At 39.0% G+C, this 20,048-nt stretch overlaps 1 protein-coding gene across 2 annotated transcripts in view; it reads right to left on the bottom strand.

The window, feature by feature from the left end:
- Window positions 1–322: 322 nt before the first annotated feature.
- LOC142056008 (bifunctional heparan sulfate N-deacetylase/N-sulfotransferase 3) overlaps window positions 323–20,048 on the bottom strand; it is a 75,665-nt gene continuing 55,939 nt past the window's right edge. The window contains exons 8-16 of one of the 2 annotated variants that reach the window (XM_075090143.1): window positions 17,442–17,538; window positions 16,464–16,587; window positions 12,381–12,555; window positions 11,207–11,377; window positions 6,481–6,590; window positions 5,772–5,874; window positions 4,477–4,587; window position 3,967; window positions 323–2,013 (exon numbers count right to left, since the gene is read on the bottom strand). In XM_075090143.1, the coding sequence (XP_074946244.1) occupies window positions 1,931–2,013; window position 3,967; window positions 4,477–4,587; window positions 5,772–5,874; window positions 6,481–6,590; window positions 11,207–11,377; window positions 12,381–12,555; window positions 16,464–16,587; window positions 17,442–17,538 (975 nt within the window). In that variant the 3' untranslated portion in view covers window positions 323–1,930. Of the gene's footprint in view, window positions 4,588–5,771; window positions 5,875–6,480; window positions 6,591–11,206; window positions 11,378–12,380; window positions 12,556–16,463; window positions 16,588–17,441; window positions 17,539–20,048 lie in introns of both variants that reach the window. The other variant, XM_075090142.1, reaches the window with a different exon arrangement.

Below are 20,048 nucleotides of genomic sequence, written 5' to 3'. Positions count from 1 at the left end.
GGCACAACTACTGAATCCCCAAGGCAAATAATCTGAATAAAGTCTGCTTGTTATCTTAAAAATAGCAAGCTCTGGAACTGTTTCTATAGCACATTAGCAATTTCTGGCACAAGAAATAAAGAGTAAGCAGGAAGCAAAAGCAGTAAAATGAGCAGCTGCATAAAGCAGTAATATTCACTCACAGAGAGAATAAGCAATATTTTTCATTTCTGAAAACACTTCCTGCTGCTCCCGTGCTCCTGGATTGTGTTGTAGCTCAGTGTCAAGCTGCAATAGCTGCTAACAAACCTGGAAAAGGATGACTTTTGTGAACATAAAAATCACTTCCACACAGCACTACATTTTCTTATCAGAGTTTATTGTTGCACTTCAGATACCATGCCACTATCAGAATAATATCTATTTTTTATTTTAAAAAACTTTGAGAAAAATGTTTCCAGCAATTTTCATTCAATGTGAATGACAAGAGTATTACATCTATAAACATTGAAATATCTATTTAATTTCTTCCTGAGGAAGTTTCACATTTTTAAGCAATGAAAAAGGATATTCTGTACAAGATAGTCTGCAAATCATTGAAACTCATTCTTTCTGCACAAGTAGAACTGGGAAAATATCACAGTATTTTCAGGAATGTTTGCTCAAATAATTAAGTGATTTCATACTAGGCTCTGTGTTTACACCACCACCCCCCCCCCCCAAACGGTCACTTTCTGCTCATAATCACACATTGATTTTTAACGGCACGGATGTCTGCAGAAAGCAAATTTCAGCATCACATTTATGAAAATAAAGGTGAAGCTCGCATAATCAAGGATCTTAAAAGGAAATTGCTCGTGCAGTTATCTACCAGGGGAACAGAAACCATGGCTGTGTTACCAGCCACAATAAAACACCTGCCTTTGACTAGGAGATATAAATTCGTTGTAATGAATCAGTATTCTTTTAAGAAAGTTAATACTGACAGTCTAGCTCTGGAAATCAAACACCGACTGTAGGTAAGCTGTGAATAGAAGAGGTTAAACTTTGTCAGATAATTCATGTTGTGTGACTTGTTTACTCAGCTGTACTCATGTGCGTCCTATGATTTGGGGAATAACACATCTAGCTGTTGTCTGCATGCTTTGCCCAGACTCTTCATTCTTCACCAAGTTGACTGCACATTAAAAGTCATTCTGCTTTCTAAAGTCTCCTGTTAAATGTAAGAACATATTTAAATAGAATAGTTCTGGAGAAAAAAAAAGTGGCTTCATACCATCTTTGTATACACAAGTAATAAGCGAATGTCACAAATTCAGAACTGCGAAGAGCACCATCAGTTTGCCTTTACCTCTCTGCTGGATTTGGGTCTGAGACTAGCCCGCTAGTGTAAAAGCAGCTAATCCCGCAGCACCTTTTCTAAAGATGCTGGTGCTTAACAGCTGCACCACAGGAGCTTGGACTTACGCAGATCCAAGATCATGCCCTTTCAGATGCACAGTTCCAGGTCAAGCTACTTTGTTCTCAGTATTGACTCAGGTAAAGTTACCACAGGAATCCGCTGAAGATTTCCCTAGGAACTCATTCATTTCGTTCCCAGTTCCCTCCATTAGGAAGGGCACTGGGACGATACAAGAGCTCCGCCCTACTGTTCCTCATCAGGACTTGAGCGTCACCACGGCACTCCTTCCTGGAGGATGAGCTTTGTGTTTAGCTGCCAGACGAAGCCTAGTCCCAGCCCAGGCCAAGGCCGTGCACGTGGGGGACTTACCCTCCCAGTGCTACATGGTGACTGCAGCTGGGCTGTTTTACCAGATCACCAGCAACTGTAGGGGGCTCCTTGCCGTACCTCAGAGAGGACTTCACAGAAGTAGTCCACAGATCTGAGACATGTCACCTTGTCTGTTGTAAAAATCCCGGAGGGACAATGCGACCAACGTGCACGTCCCCATCAGCACTCTGTCCGTGACTGCCCACTCATTCTCGTTCTGCAGGCACCTTCGCTTCCCAGAGAGAGACGACAGAAAGGGAGCTCTTGAAAACAAAGAATGAACTATGAACGTGGCTGAAGCGCATTCCTCCTGCACGTAGGAGGCACTCAATTTGTGTGCAGAGGGTCCTCTCACCATGAAAACTTCAGGCACTTCATAGTGCCCAAAGTTTTTCCTATTTTCTTCTATTTTATAATTGCTGCTCTGAAGAACATGGAGTAACTGAGGCAGCAGTGCACAAAACAGGAGCTTCGTGCAATCCCTGTGGATTTTTTTAGAACGTTTGAGTGACAATACATCAAATTCTATTAAGGGTAAAATCAATCATGCCAGGATGAAAATCCCAAGTATTTTCTCCAGTTATTCAATTTAGTTGTATCAAATCCATATAGATGCTTGCAGGACGCATGAGCTGTCCATAGCATGCAGAGTATTTGCTTTTACAGATGTTCAGAATCCAGAGTGTTTCTTTTATCAAAGAAGTAGCATTTTAAGACAAGTCAGCTTTTGGGATGAATCCATATGACGGTGAATATTTAAAGTGAAATGAAAATTCTCATTCTGTCTAATAAATAACAAAGCCGTTCATTTTAAAAAATGTCTACTCTAGTAAGTCCTCATCATTTTTCATGCATATTCCCTTAGCAAAAATGTGCTGCGTAAAGAATATCGTTATATACAGCAAATTTGTCTAGGTTTTTTCTTTACAGGCCTATCAAAACCAGGTATTACATAGACAAAATCAATAAATAATAAAGATAACCAGTTAGAGGTACAGTAAGGATCTCAACAGTTGTTTTCTATTTAGGGAATAACAGACTGGTTTCCATTCCACTACCTTGAAAGTTAAAGTATATGATTACATAAATGTCGTAAACCAGCACTGAGACATATAAAGTTTTCCCACCATTTGATGCATGTTTTTAACTATTCACCCTAAAACAAATCATGATAACATTAGAGAGCTACTCTAAAAAGCATTGCATTTAGTACTGTAATTTGCTTTTGTTTTCACTACCTCTTCATGCCTTTAGAAACGCTCAGAGCCAAAGTTCAGTGGAGAAGCATTACGAACATACTCAGCTGAAGTCTTCATTGATCTTTCTCAACTTTTAAGTACTATTAATTAGACTTTATCTCACATCTGAACTGATGCATTGTGAGATGTATCACTGAAATGTATCACATAAATGCAAGGCTGGATATTTGTGTTTTCCAGTATTAGAGCGTAATTTTCTACCATGATTATCGTTGTTGGTGTTTTTTTCCCCTAAAGCTTATTCCTAATATTTAACACCAAACATGTTTAGTGTATCTGGAACCAGATGGAACCAGAACCAGCATTTTCATCTGGAAATCTGATGGATTTTTGCAGCTGACGTAAACTGAAGGTTACTGAAAGATGCTACAATTTTGATCAGGGTGAGGGATCTTGGAATACTCAAAGCATAGATTGAAGGCAAATAAATTAAGGAAAAAATAGTGGTGCAAAATAAGGCAATCTAAGTATGGATCTGCTACTGCTCTTTACAGGTTTTTCATTCATTTCAGTGGAGTCATTCCTGATTCACAGCAGCGTAAGCCCAGAGTGCAGTATCCAGGCCTGGCTGCTCAGAGAAGCCAGGAGTGAAAGCCTGCTCATTGCACTGCTTCAGTTCGGTTCACAATGGTTTAAGTATAATACGCTCATAAGGATTATACTGCAACTTTTGAGCTTCACCAGTCCAGTTAAATTCCTGTTCAGATAATGGCTACGTTATGTATTTTGCCTTTTCAGTCAGTACACAATCAGACATAGTAATTATGGATAAAGGCCCTTACCACATCGTAAGGGTTTGTTGTTACAGGCTATAATCATACGTGATTTTTTGGGCGGGGGGCGGGGGGGGGGTGTTTGTTTTCTTCCACACTGCTTTTGCCTGTGGCTTCCAGATTTTGCTCCGTGCATTTTGTTGCTGTGCACAGCTAAATCATATATGATAACTGTACTTCTCACCCTTTTTAGTATATACTTTGGGTAATAGCAAGCTGATTCCAAAGGCAGAAGTACACTTGGCATTTGTGCTACATTAAATTTTCTTATTTTATGCAAGACAATAATCAAATAGTAAGAAAAACTGTCAGCTGTCTAACAATGGGCTACAAAACCTACATGAGACACAATACTTTTAAACTGATATATAAAAATCTAAATATTTACCGTGAAATCGGACAGGTCGTGTATCTCTGAAGCTTATACCAGTTGTGAATAACTTCCATATATGTGCATGGTAATCCACAAGTCCATAGGCCCAGAAATGTTTATGAGAAAGATTTGACCCACCAGAGCTCTAACACATGTATTTTCACAATCCACATGCCAGCATATGGAAATAATTTCTATCTTTTACTCTTTTTTGAAGAGGTATATCTTACAAGACTTTCTGGTAGCTACTGGAGACTTTAGGTATGATGACCGAAGCGTGGAAGAGACATTTCAAAAAGCCTTTTTTCAATGCTATCTTACTTTCTGTAGCTCCTGTCTCAGCCATGATGGCAGGGGTTGTCCCAGTTTGTGTAGGAGTTTTGACAGTTCCACATTGTGATCTCTGTAGTAGCTTGACAGAAAAGCCCTGCACTGATGGATACAAAGGGAGATATTTTTATTTAATAAAATGCTGTACTGCTGTTGCTGTGAATGCTAGTTTCAAAGTTTGTTTTACCTGTGTCAAAACTTTACTTTCTCTTATGCATTTTACATCGTTTTATGCTACCTACTGACTGCAAGTTCAAGCTCTTCAGTTAAGAGCTGAACTGTGAAAGATAATTTCAAGAGAAACAAAGGTTGTCCAACATGAACACTGAAGTCAAAGCAAAGGATCTGATCCTACTCTCAGATTGCCATGGAAATGAAGAACCGCACTAAAGTTGATGTAGTTACTTCGACTTTACTGAAGTGTGATTGAAACCAAAGCCTCTAAATGTATCAATTAGTAACCCCATTTTCAGAAGTATTAGAGTTGAAAAATACAACAATAAACAAGTCAAAAGCCATCTCACTCAATGATTTTATATCTGTATGATTCTATTGATACAGAGTTATTTATAATTTAAGTACTGTAAGAAGAAAATACTGGCTTACTTGCCACATTAATATGTATTGCTGTTCAAACTGTAAGTTTTTATTTGTGTTTTAGTCAGGCTAAATGAAATAGGAATACAGGATAGGATAAACATAAAAGTTACAGCTAGAATAGGAGACTAAACTGCCCTTGGGTACAGGCTGCAGCATTTGATCCGATGGAAATTTCTCCATTTGAGCATTTGTCTGGGGAAGGTAATGATAAAATCCATAGAAACAGAACGTAACCTCTCTTAAAACTGGATTAAATGAGAGTCTGCATTACTTGTCATGGTCTAACTGCTCTCAGAGGCAAGGGACCAGACACAACTACACATATTTGATCATGACTGAGAAAAAAACACGCACTGTGGAGCCTCTGCTGCTTAAGTCACTTAGGTAAAGGGGACAGGTTTCCAAGGGAATTTCAGGGAATTTCAGGGGTGCCAAGTTTATTTTTCTAAGGGGTGCCAAGTTTTAAAAGTTGTTTTTTTAATGACTTAAATTCTAGACATTTGAAATAAAGAACTGAAAAAGTCTATGCACTCCACAGCTATCTTAAATGTTTCATTTGTAGGGAAAGGTAGTCAAATAATTAACATCCACTTAATTTTGTCTTCCCTCCCTTCTTATGATTTTGCCTGTGTGGTGTCCCATATGTGGCAACTAAATCCCTGTATAATGGCAATGAGCGTAATTACCTCAGAATCCATAGGAGGGTATTTTCTACCTTTGCTCTTTCCAAGACACTTTGTTTTTCCTTCTTCCAGGAGCTGACACCAGAAACCTTTATGCGAATCAAACCTGAAACAAGTATTTTGCAGTGTGAGGTCTCAAAGGCTGTGAGATACTGCAAGGAGGATGCATCTCCCAAGTTTAGACTGAAGACTCAAAAGGGTGAACCTAACGTTTTCAGTCTTCTTTTAAGGGCAACCAAATCTAAACTTCAGAATCCAAAGGCTTTGTGCACTTGTGTGTTTATGATGCACAGAATGGATGTAACATTCCTGACTGAAACTGTTGAATCTGTCTTGTGGCTAATGTCAAAAATAAAGAGAAACTAATTCTCCTTTCTGTTTATGCATGTCAGCGTTCCATGTTCCACTTACGGAAATAAAATTCCTTTTGATTCATCCAAAATTTGTATGCAATTCTCACAAAGCAATACTTCCTTTGTCCGTTTGTCAGAAGTGTACTTCTGTAACAGTCAAGCTCCACATTGAGTGGCTCAGTGGATGATTCACAGAAAAATCTAACCCTGAACTGTGTTCTTTGCAGACATTGAAGAATACATCCTACTGACAGCTCGAAGGAGAAGTACGAGAGGCTTTATTTTACAGTGAGCTTACTTACAGACTAAATGGTATTTTAGGAATGTAGAAACATGTGAAAATGATTAAATTAACTCACGTTAGAGCTTCAGAGTAATTATAATGAGGAGAGACTCCCAGAAATTTCTGTACTTCATCCATTACAGTAGACGGGTCAGTTCTCAGCTGCTGTCCATCAATAATTAGCAACTACAACAAATAAAATAAATAGAAGTTTAATTTAAAATTAATTATTTCAAGCTTCAAGCTGAAACTTCCATCTGTGTCAAACTCATTCATTATATGGAGAGTACTGCCCTAGAGAATGATAATTGGTCCAGTTTTAATTGTCATCATCATTAATGACCTGGGAGCAGGGTAAATGGCATGTTAATTAAATCTGAAATGATATTAAATTGGAAGCTGTTGTGGTAACAGCGAAATAACAGTGAAGGATCTAGAAAGATAAGAAATATTGGCAGGAGATTGAGATTTGTCCAGCTAAGAAAAAAAGGTATTAATATCTAGAAAAATAACCTATAATTCTCATAGACACAAACATATACATATGTAAGTTACAGTAATGATGAAAAGCTTGTCGCTGGAAGTGACCAGAAAGACAGAAACCACGTGGATGTTAGGTGAAATGCCTTTACTGCTAAACCCACAAAACAATACATAATTGTATGAAAACAACTTCTTTGAGAATATGAATAAAGGCAGATGTTGTGAGGACCTTAAGGCAGGGATGTAGATAGCTGCAGAGTGTGCGACATGTCTCTAAGAAAGCCAGGTACTGGTAGGTAATTTCTTTTTCTTTTTTTAAGGGCTTGACCATACACACACACACAGTAGGCTACTTCAGACAGGGCCACCCTTTTACCTGGAGATTAATCTTGAGGGAAACAAACACTACCTGAGAATTTTATTAAATGTGGCATCATGCCCAAATGACCCACTGATCGGGCAGCAAGTGTGGGTCTTTGTGACTGTCGGAAGAGAAGCAAGGTCCCAGATGGATTAGTCAAGCATTCATTTCCTGTCATGGAAACACCTCTACTTTTTCCATCATGCTTCAGTGACGAAAAGGAGGAAATAGATTTGCAGGTGGTTCAACAATCTCCTCCTGCAAGCAGTGTTGAAGCTTGTTTTTACATTTCCATGCAAGCAGAGAGGCTAAAATAATGTGAATTACTTCCAGGATTGGATGAAACCTAGAGGGCTGCAAGACTACAAGGTTTCAGAGCATAATCAAAAGGGAGAAAGTGTCTTTACTTTTGAAAGATCGGTCTTTGGAATTACCCATATATAGCAAGTAGATTTAGAGATGTGGATTAGTGGAAGTATCAGGCTGTTCAGAAAGTGGTAGCTCATTCCAGAAATCTTTGCAATCAGATGCATGATGACTGCCTGAGTCCAAAAATGAACTCACTGCTTTCCTAAGACATCAGCTTTGAAAACAGGCCTTAAGTGCTTCATAGCACAGAGGTCAAAAAACATCCCAACTGGGGGATATTTCCATCTGAAAGGAGGGTTTTTTTCTTCAGTATTTAAAATCAAATAGAGATAACTATCTGTGCCGTTCCAACTTCTGCCACCCCAAAAAAGACATGTAAGAAAAAGTTTTACCAGTAGAAATACATTCAAATTCCTGACATTCCCAGGGAGCAGGTAACAAAAAACCGCTCCCTCTCAACCTTCAGGGAGTTTGTAAGGAACAGAGGCAAAATTTTTCCTTTCTTGTACTGATTTATTCATATCTTGATCTCAGGAAGATGTAATTTCATTAAATTCCTCAACATCTAAGGCATTTCATGTATTGGCAAGGTGGAAAAATTAAATAGTGTAATTTTTACAGAGTAGATAGTTTTATATATAATGAAAATACTACAGATGAAGTATTTTGAGTCACTTTACAGCATATTGATCACTTTAGTGTAATATCGCTGACAGCTGAAGAGTTTCTGCTCTCCCGCTATACATGAGTTACTTCATGTCTAAAAGTCACCATCGTGGGAGAGGAGCAAGACAGTTTGGAGAACAGCTTAGAAACAGCCCAAGTCCTTGAGCTTGAGACTGGCCATTTAATGATGGCTGTTGCGAAATCATCTTGATTTCCTATAGGGCTGGCAGATTAGCATGTCTTTTGGCTCATGAGGGAGTCCGTCATGCTAGGTCCTCTTTTCTTCAGTATGACTGCGTTGAAGCAGTGAGTCACAGGCGGGAAATTAACTTAAGGGACATAAGCTTCTTAAACTTCTAGAGATCTGTCATGGTGACCAGACAAAAGAGGACTGTTTGTATGACTTATGAGATAATAAAATAAGTCATTCAAAACTCTAAACATCTGAACCCCAAATATTTGCAAGGTACTCAGATTTGCAAATTCTTACCACATAAGACAAGTGTGCTGTTACCACTTTTCTAATGAAAAGGGAACCTTACCTATTCTTGTTGCTACTTCTACCACTTTCTGTATGCCTGCTGACTTCGTAATCACAGAATTACAAATGGATATTAAGACTTCAATTCAGTCATACATGTAGAAACCCCCAAATCTATACAACATTAAAAACTGTAGATAGCCTTAGCTAGTCTGGGTGAGAGCTCTTTTGGTGAAGGAAGGACCTCTTTTTTTAGATAAGGCTGTACTTTTAAGCTGAGCTGATTTTAGGTCTGCCTTATGTAATTGTTTTATGCTTCAGCAGTTCCTTGACCCTGCTAACTAGTTCGGATATGGCCAACTGTATATTGTTGCTTTTGCAATGCAAGTTAATCCCTAGTACTTTTACAGAGAAAACATGAGGCTACCAGGGCTGGTTCTTCACTATCACTGAGGGATGTAAAATCTGGCAACGATCTGTACAACAATGCCTATTGTTCAATATTCATGGGTTACTTTTGGAGGAAAGCTAATGAAAACAATTTAGAGAATTTCATACAAGTATCATGATATTGCAGTATTGTGTATCTTATGAAGTCTACAAGGCTGGCCTAAAAGAGAATATGTGGAGAATAACACCAGTTAGATGCATCACAGCTTCCTTGGCACACTCTGTGAAAACAGAAGGTGCAGAGTCCAGCCAACTTGTCTCAGCTAAGCAAGTCCTGGATAAACAGAAGGTTCAGATTGCAGCCAACCTCCCTCAACTAAAGTAATCTTTAAATGTTGGGTGGGGAGTAGTGCCAGACATGCTGTTAATGTCAGAAAAATCCATTCCAGAAATACATCTACCAGGGAGATACTGATCATGTGATATTGTCTGCCCGGTCTTGATTATCACATGATGGTCAGGGCTTAGGATGTGCATCTTTTGAGGCTTGATCTTACACAGGGCCAGAAGGAAGCTAACGATTTGTATGTTACATGCCAACAGAAGCTTGCAGAGAGATCCAATTTTCAGTTTGCTTATATGCCACCTGTACTGAAACTTACGGGTCCATAAGCACACACCCTTTGAGGCTTGAAGATGCACAGAGAAACTGGTCTTAACACAAAGAATACGCTGAGGATTCAGGATCAGTGAGAGATACCAAATGTAGATGATTAGGAACACCAACATGCCAAACTGTTTCAGTGCACGAAGGAGTCCCAGTAGAGGCTCTGATATGCAGATCCACTGTTATGGGCAGCAACGTGCGAGGAATTTCCAAAAACAAAGTGTGCAAAAGAGACCCAGTGCTTTGACAGTTACAGAGAAGTCAAATGTTAGGCAAAACATGAATTCACCTTAAAAAATGGTGATGCCTAAGATGGCAAACATGCTGACTTACACAAAGGCTTTATTTATATTGCTAACTAAAACAAATCAGAGACAGCTTTCTGGTCTTGAGGCAAAATGGCACAATATGACCTGGATCCATGATGCTAAACTCTCTCACCTGCAAAACCAAATTGGTTGTGTCCACATTCCCCAACAGTAATGGTTTTGTTATCTTTCTAACTGTGCTCTGGAACTGCTTGGCAAGATGTTTTTTGTTATGGGACCAAACTGTGCCAGAAGTGTGTTAAAAATCATGTGGTATGGACAGCAGCAGGACAGCCTGTGAACTCCTGCACAGGTACAGGTTTATTTAGTACTACAGTTGTAGCCTAAGGAGGTTGACACAGTGGGAGATTACTGCATGAAAGGACCAAGAAGGGGGTGAACACTGATGCATTTAAATATTAAGGTGTTACGAAACCACTAGATCATATCCATTTCCATGTGGTAATCCCCATTTCAGATGGAGAAGGTATTTCTTACACCCCAAAGTGTTCACACACCAAAACTCTTCTCAGCCCATGCAGGGAGGGCAATATCCCAGCTGACTTCCCTTGATGCTACCTGATACTTGCTACCACTCAGAGGAGACAAATATTATCAAGCAGCTTGCCGTTATTTTCCTTCAGTTTTTCTTTTGCAACCCTGATGTATTGTCTGATATTAAAGAGACCACAAAGCACTGCATGCCTAGTTCTCTCTTCCTCAACATTACTGACAAAGAGCCAGACATGGAACGATGAAGCATGAGCAAATGAAAAACAGCTGCAAGTTAAAGGCAGTTCACAGTACAAGAGAGTTCAAGGAGCAGCAGTGACGTTTCTTGAGCTTTCAGATGATTTTCTGATTTGTTTGGCTGAAGAAGCTCCCAGTTGTAAGGTGCTAAGACACGACATTCCTAGCAATGCCAACCAACTGCTTAGAGCATGGCTATGAAGAATCATAATCAACATCTTAAAACATGCTCTAGTATACCTAGGATACCCCTGAGGATCGGTATTCAGTAGGCAAGACTTTTACAAAGGTAATCTTTTAGGATATTATATATATAGTCTTACTCACCTGGTAAGGTGGGAAGTAAGTTAGCCATCTTTCAATATGGGTAGCATACCATCCAGGTGCTAGGCATCTCTTTTGGAGAGCTCTAAGCTCAGATGGGGCTCGAGGTCCAGCTGTGATCACCTGATAGAAGCTGAATTTTAGAGCTGCAGGATCTTCATGGGATCGCTGATGCTGTAAAAGAAGTTACATTGCTGGAACTTTACCAGCCACAAAAGTTGGCAAAGTAAGACAAAACTGGTTGGTCTTACTGACCTTGCCAAGAGTGATTATTTACATTAAAAGTTATGTAAACGTAAGAAGTCCTCATCTGTATTGATTAAAAAATGCTGGGACAAACATTGCATCAATAAATATTGTTTGTATCAAAAGAAATCAGAAGTTAGACTGATAGTAGCAACAACAACATAGAATGTATCGAAGTTTATTTTCAATAAACTGAGTGGCAGGTTTTGTACAAATGAATAGGGCATAATAAACACAAATACTAAGATGCTCTGTTTCTAGTAGCTTCATATTTTCTTTTTCCAGCTTACACAAGGTAAATAAGGAGAAAGGCAAATTTGAACACTGGTATTTATGAGGATCGCTGGATAATTCAGGTCAGAAGGGATCTCAGTAGGTGTCTAGACAAGCTTCCTGTCCAAAGCAGGGTAAGCTATGGGATCAGACTCAGGGCTGAGATTACTATTTATCATAAAAAAACCAAAAGATACGTCACAGAAGTTCTAAGAACTTTCTTCTCTGTGGACTTCTCTGTTTTTTTATTTTTAGTATCTTTATTTTGCCAAATTCCTCTTGAAATCTGTGGACCAGAAGAACAAAAATGTCTTTATCTTGTATTTTGAGCATGAGCTAAATAACTGTGTCTATGAACTAATTTTTGTATGTGAGATTACGTAAATGAATCAAACAAGTAAGCATTATTACATGTTAATATTACAGGCAGACTTTCGAAAAGGTGTTTTCTGGCATTTTAACTGTTGAAAGGTTTTTGTGTTTACATTGACAGATACCTCACCCTGGGGGTGATCATATATGGTGCACTGACTGGCCTGACGAACAAAAGCTTGCGTTATCCAAACCCTTTATATACTTATACACTGAAAGGACACACAGAGAGGAGTCAAGGTGAAAACCTTGATTTGTGCCTGCCCGTGTTCTTCGAAGTGCATACCTGATACCAGGAATACGCCCGATCGGATGGGTCAATGAGGATGGTGATGATCTTGGCCTTGGGGATGAGAGAAGCAGCTCGCTTAGGAGCTTCCTCAGAATGGAAATAGTTGGCACTTTTCTCAAAGAGGAAGTCAGTGGTGACATTAGAAGGAGTGGGGAAGAAATCCATGTACCTAGGAAAGCAACATCATTCTCAGAATTACTTAAAAGTCACACAAAGGTTGACGAATCTGTTAAGTGTATTTTATTCTACAGTAATAGCCTAACTGCCAAATAAAAGCAAACAGAAATTTTCATTATATTTTTGATGATATTTTACTTGGTACTAGCTTTCTTCTTCTCACTACATATAACTAGCCATTGCAGCTATTTTTTGGTAACTGGATGAAAATGTCACGATATGCATGTATCTTCTTAAAATTAGCAAATCCTCACTTCCAGTCAGAAAAAACTCCTATCAAAGTCAAAAGCAGAAAATAAGTTTTCCAAATCTGGCCCTTTGCTGACATCAATTACAGTGCAATACTGTAAGAAAAAGATATTCAGTATCAGAATTGCTTTTACTCAAAAGAGAAAAGAGCTTGCTCATGTGGGGAAGATGCACTGAACACCCTCCCCCCGCCCCCAGCTTGATCAAGTAAAAGGTTTCTAAGCAGTGACAGCATCTTTCATTTACTGTTCTAAGAGTCACATTTTTGTGGAAACGGGTTGTATTCCTTTTAGTTTTCTTTATGAGCTTTCCTCATCTGTTATGAAGTTGCAGTTAATTTCCAGCAATCTCCTATGTCACATACAGACTTCTTTATCCATGGCCCTCAGACCACTTTTCATTATTGTTGGGGAAAAGAATAAATGGGAAATGTTGGTCTTCTTGTTTTTTCAGTTAAACTTTGTATTGATAAAATAAATGCCATTTAAAACAACCTCTTCTGAAGATCATGCTTAAGGACTGAGATTTCTTCCAGTGCTTAGGCTTTGTTCTCTTCACAGAAGTGAGCTACTTCTAATACAAATGACGTGCTCTTGTTGGCTTTGAAATTGTGACTGTTGCAGCCAAGGCCAGAAGACTCGGTAGGATGGAACTGACTGATGCACGTGCAGTTTTGTTTAGGACACACAATCTCAAAAGATGATGATAAGCACACAGGCACTGATTACAAGGTACTTAGAGAAAAGGAAGGAACCTACAGCGGCCTAAAGAAACTGAACTCTGTGACACCTCACTCTGAGAAGTTAATTCTTATGAGCGACTTTTATGGATAGAGAAGCAAACATTGCCAAGTTATTGTTTTGTGCTTCTTTGGCATGTGGAAAGCTGTCATCAGAATTATGCAAGTGAAGCGGGCTGGCCTTTGGATGACAATTTTCTATGCACTAGATAAGGAATAGTAGGTGTGGAATCATTCAAGAGTAGCGGCTGGTAGATTACCTTGTACCAGAGAGACCTAAACGACGTCATGTGAGGGGGTGATGGATGGGCAGGTCCCTGCATAATATGCTCACAGTTGTACTTGAAAATTCTGCTACAACGCTGCATAGCTACTGCTAGTCTCACATGCAGACTGTACGTAGAAAAGCTGAGGACAACCAAACAGAACAGAATGCATGGCGGTCACTGCCCTGCTAGTTAACTAAGTGTACCTATCTGCCTAACGCTAATGCAAATACCTGAGAATATGATACTATTTCATTGAACAATGGACTCCGTTTCCCAAAATTATTAGGGCTGATTTGATGAAAATTATGAGGCTATACCAACCGCTGCTCACAAATAAAATGTCTTACCAGAACATCAATAGCAAAGAAAAAGGCCAACTTTGAAAGAGGCAAGAGACACTAAAGGCAAATCTGGTCTAGATCATGTACCGTGTCATTATGCTGTTGTACTGAAGTCCTGGTAGCAGACTGAGTAAATAGAAGGCAGTGAGGACTCCAACCTTATAAGGAAACACTTAACATTAAATATAGCACTACACTGTGTTTGGGGAAAAAGTTAATTGATTCTTTAGACAACACGGCAAATTTGAGAAAAGTAGAAGTTGATGCGGTGTCCGTGAAAAGTGGTGAAGAGATTGGACCAGGTGGGATATCAAGAGGTTTTGAAGTTTAGGCTCCACATTTCTGCTGAACAAAGACTGAAGAATTCTTGATTAGTGCCTCGTTCATGAGACAGTTATTGAATTCAACAAGGGCAAAGCTGAGAAAGCTTTAGAGAAACTTGTCTAAGAAATCTGTAACAATGCTTGCATAAAGAAACGCATGACCGGTCTATTTAGAGTTCTTAATTTCAAGATCAGAAATATCAGTTCTCACCTTACTGTCTGTTATCTTTACTGGGAGACTACAATATGCATCTATACCTCTTTCAAGACGGCGGTATTGAGGTTGCTGAGGGCTGAAAGAACCCTTTGCTGCTTCTGTAGTTAGCCTTGGTCTAAATTTAAGTTCTGACAAAGACGAAGGCAGAGTCAGCTCTGGGAAAAAGCTATATCTCCATAACCATAAAAGAAAAGAACTGATTGTTATTTGTGAATACTCTTCCCTTGAAAGAATCCTAGCCAATTAAAGGACTAATGAGGAGAGACCTTGTATCTAATTACCATTTGGTAAGCTCATTACATGCCGGCATTAAAATACCCTATCAGACTGAAGGTCTGAGAGATTTGTCTAGCAGACAGAATGCAAATCTAAGAGTTAAGCAACTACACCAACTGGTAGTTCTGAGTATCCACGACTTAACCGTGAGAACCTGGCAGGGGTGAGTGGGGCATGTAGCGCAGAGGTACAAGTAGCCAAATGGGTGCTGTAGAATGAGAACCTGTCAAAAGGATGTGCCTGGTCTGTACAGGTTGACCACTGGGAGCCTTATGCACCAGTGCTGCATTAAGATGAAGGTGATTTGGCACATGTCTAGCAGTCAAATTGTATCTGCATGTTAGCGAAGTGGATACATCAGGAGAAATGAAAGAAGCGGCAAAGTGGTCTTCTAGCAACACGAAAACATTGATTTTGTGGAAGAACTGGCTCACAGCACTTAGGCTGCCTCCATCAGAGTGGACCTGCTATATTTCACTTGCATGTCATCTTCTCTGACTTCAAAAGTCTCCACAGCAGAGTCGGTTTTCTAATTTCCAGTCATTCAGCCGGCATTTCTCTCTTGGTAATAACTGGCCAACACACCACACTTTGTAATAAGAAGCTGCTGCAACCATTATAACTGTAAAAACTAAGTCACTTAAAAAGAAATTAGATCTGACGTACCTGCGCTAAGACCATATAACAGTGTTCACCCAGTTAATTTTACGGATGAATACAAAGTCAAAGGCAAGAAAACTATTTTCCCTTAAACTGGGGGAAAAAAAGAAACAAGATAAAATATCAGTAATCTTTTACTGGTGCTCCCCAGCCACTACAGCACGTTACCGCTTGTCACCTTGTAGTGCTTTATACTGCAGCACTTTCTGAAAGCAGGAGAAATCAAGAATGACCTTCTGGGTGTAGCTACATCTGGCAATTCCCTGGTAGCCATAGTGAACACAGCAGCAGTGATACATACTGTTTTTTCACACCACTTACTAACCCTACAGAGGTGCTAACGTTCTCCTAATTACCTGATCTTTGAAAAACATGTTGAGAGACTTCCCCAGTCCCCCTTTTATCTGATTGCTATTTCTAAATCCTGTTTAAAGGGGGAAGAAAAAAGCCTCTCCTTGGTATCACTTTTTTTTCTCTTAAGAAATAAGATTTCCAACAGGAACATAATTTTTGCCTCCATATATCCAACTAAATACCATTACTGTCCCAACTTCAAAGGCATGTGTAATGAGAAATACATATGTTGTTACTGTTTTGCATATATTAATATACGGATATTTACAAGAAAGCCTCAGAAAAGTTAGTGCATTTATGATATTCTGTAGTAAGATTATTATTGACATGTATTTATCATTTTAGAAGGACACTGAAGGTTATTTTTGTATCTCACTCTATATAGAAACAGTTACCATTACCAACAGTAATGTCATTTTTGTATTGTTCACAATATATAAACTTTTATATTTATACTAATAACCCATCTTACCAATCAATCCCCCTGTGGTAGTTATTTCTATTAAAGAACTGTACCTCCTCAAAGGTTTTTGGGCTGGGGGAGTTACTAATGATGGAAGGATGCATGATCAGGAACAAATACAAGGCTGTGGTACCTGCAAATAGGATAAAAGTCCAAGATTAAAAAAGGTACACACGCATTTTTGGGGGGAGTCACACCCGCAGGTGGACTAAACCAGCTTTATTCTATTTCATTTCAGTGAGGGGATGCTGATTTATATCACCTAAAAAATCTGTGCTTTCTGTGCTTTTAAACTGAAGACATTTAAAGAGCTGTAAATAGTTAGCACAGAAATTGGAGTGCCAATGCTGAAATCTGTTTTTCGCACTTTTAATAACTGTTTTAAAAATAATTATTGGTTTTTATGAGACTGCCACAAAGATAATTTAAAAATCTTGCACTCAGTAGCTACTGGAGATTGGTGAAGATGAAAGAAAGCACATAGGCAATTTTCTGATTACAGAGAAGAAAATTAACCATTAAGTTAATTTATAAACTACTGCAACCTTGCAATTCAAACTGTCCATTAGAAACCTCTTCGGCTTGAAATAAAGGCCATGAAATAACAAGTTTCTGTAAACAAGATGCTTGCAGGACAGACAAGAATTTGCAGTTAAGAATCTACACCATTTGAAAAATGGCTGTCCTTTCCTCCTCCTGCTTTGACAAGATCTTGTCTACCTTGTTGATCTCTTTATCAAAGTGTTACTCATTTTGACATAAAGCCAAAAACATCCAACACACACCTGAACCCTGCATTTTCAATATGTGTACTGTCTGTTGTTGTAACTTACATTATTAAACTATATTTGGATGATATCTGAAGATCGAAAAATGCTATTAGATGATCAAGATCTCCAGACAGCAGTCTGCGTAAAAAGTGATTAATCGGTATAATTATTTGAACTTACGCATGGCCTATCTTGTTGAAATACAATAAAATCTCACCAGTTTTCTGGGGTCCTACAACCAAGAATTTTGGTAATCGATCACAGGTTTTTTCTTTAGACCAGATATCTCTGTGCCGTTTGTCATCACAAGGATTCTAGAACAGAGAAGAACAACTAAGAATTTCATTGGTAATCACAGCTGATAAGGTTCTCAAATAATGTGTATATAAATTACCAATTTTTCACCAATGTACAAATATTCTTACCAGAAAATATTATTTTCTCTTATGACAGAAAGCCATGTTGTGTATTAAAGAACTATTTCAGCGATTCAGAAAGGTATCTGCAATGTATCCAGGCCAGAAACTGGTTTGGGTTTTTTGGGTTTTTTTGATAAATATGTTGAAGAAACATGTTTTTTGTTCTTACTCGTTCCTACATATGTATAGTTGCCCCACCTACCCAGCAGGCCCTGGCACAAGATAATTTCTCCTATGAAACATCAGTATGTTCAGCAGACTTATGCCAAAGACAAATTTGATCCCACATACTTAAGATGTGGGAATCATTAAAAATCAATTGATATTTACATACCAATTAGGAAAACTTAAAATTGCTAATGACTTACCTAATTAATGACTTTTTGTTTTACATTACTGTAACAGCTACCACCCTGTACATACTGTAGTTTTTAAACTAAAATAGTAAATTAATTATAATTTAAGGATTTCTATTCACAAATACATATTCTAATCCTCCAGTTCAAATCAGTATATAATATTGAATTCTGTTTTTTCATGTGCTGCTTTACAACTGAAGCAGTTTAAATTTGTTTTAGAAATGCTACTTGCAGTTTTGACACTGTTGTTTGGCAGTACTGCACTGAGATGAAGGGAATTACCAACTTTCTAGGCTTAAAAAATATAGCTGTGTTCAGATTCACATGCATTACAGGCAAAAGATACCATATTCAGTATATTTTAGTCACCATTACAAATTTATTTTCTAAGTAATTCTAGTTTTTCAAGTCATTTGGCTACAGGCTAATTTCAATTTTTAAAATTCATTCTCTCTGAACATTATGCAAAATTCTTGACACTTACCCCCTAGTTCAATGTTTTATTCAATAACGGCATGAATTTCAAGACACATATTTAAGTCCAAATTTGCAATCTCATACTCAGATTCTAAGTTGGCAATTCAAAATCCAATTCTAGAAAACATTTGAGTAAGCAAGCTTAAATACATTTTTACGTTTGATTTAGTACAGCTTGCTCCTTAGAATATTTCCAGCAAAACACCTCAAAAGGATGACATTTGGGATACATACAATCCCTGTAGGGACCTACGTATGTATGTATGAGTACCTACAGCATTCAGACATTCCGCTGAATTGGTTGAACTGTCACTGAGCGTGTGCAAAAAGAACATGACAGCGTTCACCCTTGGCGCAGCAGTTTCTCTTTAGGGACTGTGCTCTTAGCGCTGCTTGATGGGCTGAAGATGTGTCAACTCTAAGGTCACTGCAGGCTTCAGTCTTAGCAGGTCTTCACATTCCTCATATTTTCAATTTGCCCGCTTACGGCAGCGGGATAATCAAGCAGCAGAGTTGATAACATCAGTGCATTAAGTGCTGGTAAACTTCTTGCTTGGGCAGTTCTCAGTCTTTCGTGAATAACTTTCTAATCTATTTCGACTTGGCTAGTCAGATTTACCATTATGGTAGCTATGGTCTTACTGCTCTTTCCTCTTTTTGGATGCCCTCTTCTCCTCACACACTTGGAGAAAAGCTCATTTCTTTAACGGCCAATTGCTAGAATATGCATATACATCTCTCTGCCAAATGCTTCATTCCTGTTAGTTCCAAAAGGAGAAGACAAATATGCCTTTCCTGCATTTCTAAAATTGCTTTCTAAATTCTAAATTTCTAAAAGCAAGTAAAGTCACAAATAAAATGAACTAATGACAGTTAATGGAGCCTTTAACGCCATTTCCCACAGCATTCTCCTGAAGAACCTGGCTGCATATGGCTTGGATGGGCATACTCCTTGTGGAGTATGGAGTATGGAGTATGTCCAACTCAGGACATTCTATGATACTCTTCGCTGGGTGAAAAACTGGCTGGAAGGCCAGGCCCAGAGAGTTGTGGTGAATGGAGTTGAATCCAGCTAGCGGCCCGTCACAAGTGGTGTTTCCCAGGGCTCGGTTTTGGGGCCAATCTTGTTTAATATCCTTATCAATAATCTGCACGAGGGGACTGAGTGCACCCTCAGTAAATTTGCAGATGACACCAAGTTAAGTGGAAGTGTCAATCTGCTTGAGGGTAGGAAGGCTCTGCAGAGGGATCTGGACAGGCTCGATTGTTGGGCTGAGGCTAACTGTATGAGACTCAGCAAGGCTTAGTGTTGGATTGGGCACTTGGGTCACAACAATGCCAGGCAACGCTACAGGCTTGGAGAAGAGTGGCTGGAAAGCTGCCTGGTGGAGAAGGACCTGGGGGTGGTGGTCAAAGGCCACCTGAACATGAGCCAGCAGTGTGCCCAGGTGGCCAAGAAGGCCAACAGCATCCTGGCTGGTATCAGGAAGAGTGTGGCCAGCAGCAGCAGGGCAGGGATGGTGCCCCTGTGCTCGGCCCTGGTGAGGCCGCACCTTGAATCCTGTGTTC

The sequence above is a fragment of the Phalacrocorax aristotelis genome, chromosome 4, assembly GCF_949628215.1.
Source record: "Phalacrocorax aristotelis chromosome 4, bGulAri2.1, whole genome shotgun sequence".
Lineage (NCBI taxonomy): Eukaryota > Metazoa > Chordata > Aves > Suliformes > Phalacrocoracidae > Phalacrocorax > Phalacrocorax aristotelis.
Note: the sequence above shows the minus strand (reverse complement) of the source record. Positions and strands in the feature narration are given on the sequence as shown.